General features: G+C 44.0%; 1 protein-coding gene across 1 annotated transcript; it reads right to left on the bottom strand.

Annotated features, from left to right (window-relative positions):
• Window positions 1-3,256: 3,256 nt before the first annotated feature.
• Window positions 3,257-7,356, bottom strand: TENT5A (terminal nucleotidyltransferase 5A). The gene is made up of 3 exons (XM_050950161.1): window positions 7,104-7,356; window positions 6,330-6,848; window positions 3,257-5,139 (listed from the first exon to the last, which is right to left on the bottom strand). Exons 2-3 carry the CDS (start codon window positions 6,780-6,782, stop codon window positions 4,360-4,362), a joined length of 1,233 nt encoding a protein of 410 aa, XP_050806118.1. The 5' UTR covers window positions 6,783-6,848; window positions 7,104-7,356; the 3' UTR covers window positions 3,257-4,359.
• Window positions 7,357-10,733: the final 3,377 nt, after the last annotated feature.

Here is a 10,733-nt window from a genome sequence, read left to right as displayed (position 1 = left end):
CTGGCAGAAGGCAGGACTTTTTAAAATTTATTGTGCTCCAATCAGAAAGCTGCTGAATGCTGCGCTTCTCAGAAAAGTGCTGTCCTTGTCCTTTTAAATGAAAGCTAGTCGGTATTCATTAGGAACAGGCCAGAGCTATTTCAGACACTGAAGACAGCAGACACAAATCAATAGAAAAAAATAACTTCTTTTTATTTACAAAAAAAATCCAAATATTGGATGCTGTAAACAAAATTCACAATCTGTTCCCTCTAGCACTGATGCAAACACTTCAGCTCTTAGAGTCTGTTTTCCATCAGCTCTTTTTTCTGTCTGTGACAGAGCCTATAGTCAAAATGTTCCACAAGAGCAATCCAAAGAGCAATTTGCTGCAACAGGATGCCTCACAGAAGGCAACTGTTGTATGGAATTCTGAGGGAGATCAAATGTGCACAGCCTCCTACAGACTGCAAGAGTTTGCAGTGCTTCAGCCAAGCTGTATTGAAATTTGCAGGCCTTTTTTCGCTATTTACTTGTTAGCAAGCCATTATTACAACAGCAAGATTTTCTTTCTTGCAGTGGAAATTGTCTGCTAAAAGAAAACCATACAAAAGAGTATATTCAAATAGATGCTGAATATGTCATTACATTTTGTTTCCTTTTCTTATATCTGCAGTTTTACCTAACACACTTCATTTTCTCAATGAAACAACACCGGAACAAAAAGCTTCTTTTGAACTGGCATGAGCCTCCAACATAATACGCTTCATATGCAGAACATTTAACAAGATGTGTTTTTAAGCTTTGCTTGAAGGGCTTTGTGTAACATAAGCAACAAATTGTTTTTAAAGCACACACAAAAAAAGGAGTTCGGAAAGATATGATGTGATCTCACTGGTGTTTTTACTTTCCCTTCTATTTTTAAGAGAAAGTTCTTACATTTTGGGGGTTTTATACATATCAGAAAATAATCTGATTTCAAAGCTCTTAGATGTTTCATTATATTTATATTAAAACAAGTTTAGCTCCCTGTTAATTACCAATAAATCCAACTGTCACACAGCAGTTTGACTGTAATCAGGTCAACCTTATTAATCAGTTCAGCATTTTAAAGGGGGTACTGTTTCTTCAGCAAGTTCTAAGCTGAAATGGTTGATTGGATCGGAAAGTGAAGCCTACAGAATACCAAGAGCTTTTTTCCTGTAAAAGTAGTAGTGTTCTGAAGCGAGAGAAAGAAAGAGAGAGAAAAACAAAAATCAGACTTTATGAAGGGGAAGGTGTGCAAACCACAGAAGCAATCCAGCTTTGAAAAGATGTTCTTATTTTACTCTTGGCCTGAACTCATGGCTCCTTCCCACCACTAACATCAGACACCATTTAAACTACCAGCCACAGAGAAAACAAAGCCCTACCAGTTCCACCATTTGTTCATTTACATATGCAAAATAGGTCTAATACCTATATGATATATCCTAAAACATATTGTATGTATCAAAATGTGCATGCTGAAAGGTGCAGTAGGCTGAGCCCTGCTGCGTGTACTACAAGATGAACAGCTGCTGTCAATCACAAAAAGTAATAAAATTTCAGCTGAAAGAGGAAATAAATCAAAACTTTTTTTAAAAAAGCAATGGAAAAAGTCTGCCCTCCAAAGGAAAAGTACATTGTCTCATGTATTATCAGCATTTTGTGGTTGAGGCACAGCTATAGATCCCCAAACCCTTTTAAATAGTGGATGACTCATTTATTTGCTGCAAATAGTTGTGGTAAGAGAGGACATACCACATTACCAGCTGATCCTATTTCCCCAGCCCTCCCCTTAGCTTCCCTTAGAAAACCCTTCAGACAGCTACAGGCAATGCTCTGGGTTTGACAAGTACATCACAGTCTTGATCTACAGCTTGAAGTAATAGGCCATGGGAAACAAACCCTTCCTTTTCATAATTAATCAAGAAAGGCCTTCCCCTGACCAAGGAGAGAGAGAGAGAGAGAGAGAGATAGAAACAGAATGCAGCCAATGTGGAAGGGAGGGAGGGAAGGAAGGAAGAAAAGAGAAGAAGGTGGAGACAAGGACTCCCAAGTAAACACAATGAGTGGCAATGAAATAGCTTTTACATTTCCTGAAGAAGTCACAGGAAAGGTGCTTCAGTAAACAAATCAGGTTCCTGTTAAATTTGCCTTCAAAGATAAAAGTACAAAGGGCAGCAAAAATAAACTTGTCTTAATAGCTCTGTAATGACAAGGGGAGAACAAACTTCCAGGATAACAGTTCCCTTTCCAAACACACATTTTTAAACGTAATCTTCTTTTACCTGAAACTTAAATGATGCAGAAAATACTGCACTAAAATTTCAAAACAAGTCCTCCCCCAAGAGATGTCTCTGAAGTGAAAATAGTGAAACGGTCGATTTCTTCTCCCTCCCCGCCCACTGGTCTCTTGGGTGAGGAAACAAAAGTGAATAGTTATATTTCCAATGTAAAGTGATTCCATTTAAATAAAGTACAGTACTAAACTTGTAAATGCAGTGTGACAACCAGATCAAAGATGTTTAATATTTGCATAAAAATATATATATAATATATATATAAAATATAATTTTAAGCAACCGTGCAACACTCTTAAAAAGGATTCATTTCACATTTACTAAATTCTAGTGGTCCTGGAATGCATAATGCATTCTATTAAAATATTCCTTTAAATATTAACAATTAGTGTTCAAATGACCAACTAATACAATATTCTTTAGCTGTCAGGGGGTTTAAATAGCCTATCTTTGATCCACGTTCCACTGAATTATACATCATGGAGGTATGCAGTCACAAAATTAGTGGGTTAAATGTCAAAATGGTATTACAGTACAAAATGTGAAAAAAGCATCAACTAATCAAATGTTTATCCATTTGTGGAATTATTATGGCTCACAAGCAACTCACTGAATTACTGTAATCTTTGTTCTTGCAACCAAAGACATTATTTGTATCCCACTTTAATCCTGACTGGTTCATTTACTGCAAATTTTCAGGTGTGGGTTATAAATTCACTGCAAGGTGCTCACTGTCCTATGACATCCTGTTGCAAACTGGAAAACACACAGTACTTTATTTAAACATTCCTTAATTGCTACATTTTCCTAGACCACATTTAATATATATATGGTGTGTGTGGATATACTGTGTGTATATATATATATATATTTGATATATATATATATATATATATATATATATATATATATATATATATATATATATATATATATATATATATATATATATATATATATATATACACACACACACATACATGCACACACAAACATACACACACACACACGTACCTATGATAACATCACACTGACAATATTAACTTTATACAAGTATTTGCCAAGGAAAAAATAGGGCATTTTCTCCACCACTGATTCACAAGCTTGGGTTTTTTTGTTTGTTTGTTTGTTTTTGTTTGGTTTGGTTTTTTGTTTGTTTGTTTTTTGTCTTCTTGTGTCCCTGATAAAACAAAATGCACGGTAAAAACCACAAAACTATATTTTTCTCACTTCAAATTTTCTGAAAGCATCAGGCACTTTTGATTAACATTGGTGTGTACAAATATAGTAACATCTTTTAATATTCTACTGTATCTCCTTTTCTTGGATAACTTATTTGTGAAATCTTTGGTCCTTGAGCATATTTTGTTTGCTACACCTGTTTTTCTTGCATTTTTCACATTTTTAAAATGTGAAGCAGCATGCAACTTGAAAAATGGACTTTATCATCATGTGTTTTTTCTGGTTTTACGATAACTGTACCAATCTCCTACTGTTCATTTGGAGCAAGCTGTTTCTGTTAAAGCATTCTATTCAAGCAAGCTATACATTCTACACAATCATCCCATAGACAGCACTTGTTGCAAGTCCCAAAGGCAGTAATTCCAATATACATTTTATTTCAACTTATCTCTGCTTCATGCCTCTACTTTTAACTCCTGAATATATGTAAGCAAATTGTTTTGTTTTTTGTGGGTTTTTTTCATATTCTCCCTTTGCAGATCCCATTCTAAAAAAAGGCTTTCCAACCTTCTCTATGCCAAAGCTATGGGAGCAGGTATTGCCAACCCATATTGTCATCAAGCATTCCTCCCTTGTTTATTTCAGGGGAAGCGATTTGCTTATAATGACAGGCCTCTTGTGCTCTGGGGTAGAATCCAATTATTTCTGCTTCTGTTCTAGATCATGCTCACATAATTTATAAGAACCACAAGCTTTACCAAACTTGAAAGCTAGAGCAGATCATCATTGCACAAAGCACCCCATTTTAAGGAGTGTATCACCCCTTTCTGCTTGTTAGAAAATGTTTTCCCCACCAGCCGTATTAAAACTGTCCTTAATTGCAGGGCAACCAAGTCGAGTATGTGTGCTGCTGGCAGGTGAATACCGGCTGAACCTGGGCAATATAGTAATTGCTAAAGTTGGCATCTGCAACATATGGGGCTGGCTGGTAATAGCAGGTGACATTGGCCACATTGGGGATGATATTTTGCTCAGCAAGGACACGGATGGCCAGCATGGTGATAAGATTTAGAGTCTGTCTCCTCTCATGTCCCATCAGGCACACTGTGCTCTCATTCACCACACCATGAAGGGTCATGAGATAGTCATACTTGCGGTCCTCTAATCCCACAAAGTGGTTCTGCAAGTAAGACTCCAACTTTCTTTGCTGTTCTCCAATGTCTGAGAAGTCAATGAAAAACCTAGAACACATGTATCTCTGAAGGGACTTAATCTCAGATTCTGAGGCAGCCCTAAAGCCCCTTACCAAAAGGTTGCAGTACTTAAGAAGACCACCTCCTCTGATTTCTTCTGGGTTTCTGGTGGCAATTATCTTGCTGCAGAGGTGATCAAAGGCTTCTTGGAAATCCCCATAGACACTCTCACCAATGATGGTCGGGTGAAAAGTTTCAGTCATGGGATTCTCTGAGCATTCATAAAAAAGCAGAAGAGAGTCTAATTTGATTTGAAAGGAGTCTACACTGAACTCAAACTGCCTCCTCAGAGAGTCCACAAACTTCAGCTCCACGTTTTTGCCACTGTTGTTGGACAAGGAAATGAGACTCCATCGGTCTGAATCATTGCACACTTTTACCATTTTCTGCACATAAGCTTCCTATAATTTGAAAGACAAAACGAGCAGATGAAGAAACCAGTACAAGCAATTCCCCATCACAGACTTCATTTGCATTCTCTCACATCTCCACCCTGTGCCCGCTTTTTGCAGACTATTTTAAGAACTCTGGATAAAAACTGAAGGAGACATATTTAACATAAGTGGTGGCAGCACAGTAGTTGCAAGGAGTGATGGGAGCAGTATTCCTTATGGGATTGTGCCATGTCAGGAACAACTTTTGCAACCTTTTTTTTAAAAGCACTTATATATATGGGGAAAGACAGGTAACAAAATTGATGGCATACATTGCATATATGCCCAGACACTCTCTTTCTGTCTCACACATACAATCTTTCCCGGGGATTTGGAAGATCACTATTAAAATATAATACAAAATCATTTCTATAGGCACCACAAAAAATATATGTTCTACATTTTCAAACTAATCAAAGCTTGTTCTTTCAGCACAGCTCCCCCAAAACACTCCCAAATTTTAAAAAATGCCCCAAAACAGACAAAATAGGTATATGCCATTTGACATAAGCTATTTGGCATTAACTATAATAAACTCAGAAAGTGAAGCCTCTTTAAGACAAGAATTTCTGTTTAAAACAAGAAAACGTACAGCTTCTCCATCCGTCTGGGAAAAGTGCTCACTGCAAAGAGTATTTTCCCTGCAGATACATATAAATGTTCAATGAGCTTATGATCCTTTTAAACTATGCTTCTATCCCTCTGAGTGATTCTTAAAATAAGGCTCTGTAAACTCCAACTTTCTAAGTAAATGTACTCAATAACCGTAATGACACAAATGGAAAAAAATATCAGAGGGGTAGCCGTGTTAGTCTGGATCTGTGAAAGCAGCAAAGAATCCTGTGGCACCTTATAGACTAACAGACGTTTTGGAGGATGAGCTTTCCTGGGTGAATACCCACTTCCTCAGATGCATGCAAGGGGGAAAAAGTTCACTTATCCTGGCTCCTCCTTCTCATTAGCTCAGTATGTATGGCCCTGATCGCTTTACTGCAAATCAGCCTCTCTTTGGTTCACCCGGGGTTTAAAATGACAGAGGAGTCACTTTTAAAAACATGTTGTAGGTGTCAATTTCATGACACCCTTGCCTCCCCCCGGCACCACTGTTATAAGGTGCTGCTTCCCTTGGCTGTGTGTCTGGACAAGTGCAGGTTTACCTTGAGGGTAAGCGGGGTGATCTTCTCCTTGTTAACTCCGTCAGGTAAGAAATCCAAAAGGCAGTCCAAGACCACGTCCTTCACAGTCTGAAACTCGGCTTCCCCTTTGAGGTCTGCGCAGAAGATGAGGTCCAAGTCCTTGTAGCCCAGGCCACTGTCTTGGTGCAGGATGTGGCTGGCTGCTGAGCCATTGAGTCGCACGTCTCGGACCCCAATGCACTTCTCCTCCAGGCGGCTCCGCACCACCTTCACGATCTGCCGGGGCTGCATCTCCAGCGTGGGGAAGTTGCCCCGGCCGTGGATGGGGATGGTTTCGCTCAGGATGCGATCCAAGCGCCGCACTTGTTCCCAGCTCAGCACGTTGCAATGAGGGTTCTCGCCGCAAGTGCCCGTGCAATTCCCACTCCCGCTGCAGCTGCTGCTGGGGCTGCGGGCGATATCATCGTCAGCCATGGTCCGCAGCCGTTTCCTCTCGGGAGCCTCGTACGTCCCTTTTGCGAGATGTCGCCTTGCTTCGCTCTTAACAGAACAGGAAAGCAAGCAATGAGCGCAGGGTTTGACATGCCCAGTGAGCCCTTTAGACCCGCTCCGACACTGCATCATAGAGGGGCTTTCGCTCTCCCCAGCGCCTAACAGCCGAGTTAGCTGCAGCCCCCCGCTCCCACCCATAGGCACAGTGTCTATAGACGCAGACCCCAGGGAATCCAACTCACACTGACACTCACCCACCCCGCCTGCCCACCCAAAGGAAGAGATCGCTCCGATCTTTATCACCTGGGGTGGGGGGAAGAGTTGCCTGATGGAGACAGCAAAGTGACGCTGCGCCTCTGCCCAGCCTGGGAGCGCACCCGACCCACGAGCCGCTATCTGCCCTGCTTTCTGCTTCTCCTGGCTACTTGTGCACCGCGTGCTGCGCTGAGCTGAGCTGAGCTGCTGTGCCCAGCCGCCCCGGGTGCTGCTGTCTCTGGAGCTTTAGTAGTTCTGCCTGGGAAATGTCCCCAGTAGTTTTTATATGGGGTTTCTCCGCTCTTCCGGGGCTCCGAGTTACACTCTCCCCACGCCCCCTTCATTTGCATGGACAGCCCTTGGCAAGGCTCCCCCGCCACGCCCACCTCATATGCATAAACAGCTGTTCTCAGTGTACTCAGCACTCGTTCCAGAGCCGCCTTCGTCCCAACTTCTACCTCGCACCAGTGATGCAAAGCTGGAGCTACTCAGAGATTCCTGTCACTGTTTGGCCCAATCCCCCCAAAACTGTAGCGCGGGACGAACAAAAGAATCCCCTAATCAGCCATTGGTCCCGCCCCAAAGCAAAATTCGGACCCTTAGGCATTCCACACCAGAAATGCTGCAATACCCGCAAATGGCAGCTGCTGGATCCAGTTAAAATTTGCGTCCTAATCCCCATATGTGAATACCTGAATAGATACCATGTGGAGCTTCTCCTACTTCGCCAAAAAAATCTAGACCCCGAGGTATCCCTGTAGAGGAACAAAATGCCAAAACTGGCACACGGAGCCTACAGAATCCAAGCACTTTTTGGCCCTCCCTTCCCAAATCCCCTGTAGCTACTTCTATTGCACAGGCAAATGGGAACAGTGGTGCACCCAAATATATACGTGGATCCAGCAGCCTCTTATTTGCCCCTTGCCCCTCATCCCTTTTCTGGGAGACATCAAGTTTAGACATCGTTTTATATCAGACAAGTCTTTACTGGATGCGTTGCATTTCGGTGAAACCATATCACACATCTTCATCATTCTAAGCACAGCCCAATTTTATGCCATGACACTGAAATTTAATAGTGGACTGGTTGGTCAAATGGCGATGATCTCACTATTTGTGTTTTTAGCGGATCAACTCTAGACCAAGATTTTCAAAGCAGTCTACGGAATTGAGATACATATCTTATCACATTTTAATATGTGTCTAAATCTCCTGGACTGTTTTGACACTCGGTGCATTGGATACATTAGCTAGACTGGATAGATCTATCTGAGGTAAAAGAAGGCTCCCTTCGCTATTTATCTAAAAGGTGGAAAAATGGATGAATGGAGATGCTGGATTGTTCATGTTGGGAGGGTGCATGAGCTTTTCATAGTGGACTAAGACTTGGTCTCTATGCAGTACAATATAGGTTTGTGGTCAACGTTGTGCTTGATCTGCCAATACTCAGGTGCTGTATATGTGTTTTGCATTATTCTTGTACCCAGGAGGAGTCTGATCGTGTATTTTTCTGGTTAAGTATGATGAGAAATATGTGTCGACTATTCTGATAGTACAACTTCGGGGCTTAAAAAAAATCAAAACCGAAATGCTAGGATCCAGCAGGCTCCAGGTGCTGTCTTTGCGGTATTATTGAGCAGGGATGCATATGGGTGGGTTGAGTTCTGGGTTTTACCGGCACTCACGCGCTATGTTAGGGTCCAGGGTTTTTTTGCTGCAGTAAGAGCTGAAAGACTTGTTTTCTATGGAGGCAATAGAACTTGGGGGGTTCAGGGCCAAAAATTGATTGGATCCATCAGGCTCCTGCTGCTGAATCCGGCTTTTTGCAGCGCTCATGCTCGGTAATGCATGAACTGCCGTCTTCCCTCCGCTCTCCCTCACCCCCGCATGAGGCGGCTTGGGGCCAAATATCGACAGGATCCAGGAATATACAGTTTTTCCTCTGATAAGGATTTAACAATATAGATACAAACATTACACAAGCAGAGCAGATTAAACACAGATCACGCAACAGAGAAGAAGGCATATGGGTGCAGACAGGCAGTAGGCACAGTACATGCTACAATGTAAAAACTTCAACCTTTGTTTGCACTGCAGTGAGGCTAATCTTTTCTTCAATTAAAATATCTGGTAGGCTGCTTTAAATAGTTGTGATGTTTTAAAATGGCTGGAGATGCGCCCTGAGTTTGCAGTGGGTAGACGTTGTATAAACGATACCATAAAAAGGAAACTCACTCTTTTATCTTTAGTATTATCTTCCGTATGTGTCACCGAAGTCCAGGCAACAGCTTAACCTGTGAGCTGCCCAGTGTGGCTATAACTAGAGGCTCCTGCTACGCAGTTCCTCAGCTGGATCAATCGGACACATGTAAAGGGGCGTGGACACGGGCTGACTGGCGCATGGCGGCAGATTTGCCTGGCACGTTCCTTAGGGATGGGCGAGGCGAGCAGCCACCGGACCAGAAGGAGCCGGGCAGGACAGAACGTCACAGATCCGGAAGTTCCAGCAACAACTGCTGGGCAATTCCGAAGGGCTGGGCTGTGCGAAGGGCCCCGCCAATCACCGCCGGTGACGGCTTCTCCCTCCCCTCGGCCCCGCAGGGCGAGCAGCCAATTGGATGAGCGTGAATAGGCGGGGCCGCGCCAGCTCCATGTGAATGAGCTGTGCGCTCACGGGCTGCAAAGGGGGTGGCGACACCCACGCACCAAAGGGCTGGCTATTTGCTGCCGGTCAGACCCGGGTAGGTTCGTTGCCCTTATGGTATTAGCACCGGGCGGAAGATCGCACAGCGCGGCTCCTCCATGCAAGCTGAAGGGTTTCTGCCTTCAGCACACTGGGGTGGCTCCCGGCTGCTCTGCATTAAGGCTTCAGAAGAGGGGAGGCTAGGGGGCGGCCCGTCGCCAGTTATCCTAGCGAACGCTATGAACAGTGATGGCCGGGGATAGGGGCTGTTCCCCATCAGACACGCACCCACTGTTTCTGGGGCCCCTCCCTGGGGAAGGAGAGCTCCGTGCAGAGTTGAGGAATCCCATTAGTCTGTAAGCCCTTTGCCGAGGAGAGCAAAGACACGCGCACACAAGCCCTCCTTTCTTGCCATACTGATTGCACTCTGGGCCGCCCAAATGTGCAGGCCCTTCCACAGAACAGGAGCTGGGGAGCTTATTAACGCCCGTCCGAGCCCTCCAAGGGGCAGAGGGAGACGAGCCGGTCGAGACAAATGGGGAAAAGCCAGCAGCAGTAACTCCCATCCCTTCTGCTCTCGCCCGGGACAGCGGGGGCGCAGCTGTGTGGCAATGCCTCCCCCTGCCGGCTGCTGGGCACCGTGCACCCACACCCCGGTTCCCTCGCCTCCCTCGACGCTGAGAATGCCTTTCCCTCCGAGGCACCCGGGACGAGCCCTGCTCAGCAAACGCGACATTGTTATCCCCGCTGCAGGGCATCGTGCTTGGCCCCTGAGGAGAACGCGTCTGCCTGCAGCTCCTTTTCCTGGCTGCTGCTGGGTAAGATGCTGGGGGAGGGGAGCCGCAAAGGGGAACTAGCGGCCTGACATTTATACTCACTTGTCACAAAACTACATTTATTTTCAACAAAGCGCCATTGATTTTGTCGCTTGGTGGACCCAAGTAGTGTATTAGCATTAACCCTAACAGACATCACACTTCTGGCCTGCTGACATT

The sequence above is a fragment of the Gopherus flavomarginatus genome, chromosome 4 (assembly GCF_025201925.1).
Source record: "Gopherus flavomarginatus isolate rGopFla2 chromosome 4, rGopFla2.mat.asm, whole genome shotgun sequence".
Lineage (NCBI taxonomy): Eukaryota > Metazoa > Chordata > Testudines > Testudinidae > Gopherus > Gopherus flavomarginatus.
This window is presented reverse-complemented; position numbering and strand designations above follow the sequence as displayed.

Bases quoted from the DNA above. Each gene is read 5' to 3' on its own strand.
- TENT5A (XM_050950161.1), bottom strand. From the start codon at position 6,782: ATGGCTGACGATGATATCGCCCGCAGCCCCAGCAGCAGCTGCAGCGGG. The intron at 5,140-6,329 runs GTAAACCTGCAC...TTCAAATTATAG, and splicing joins TCACCCCGCTTACCCTCAAG to GAAGCTTATGTGCAGAAAAT.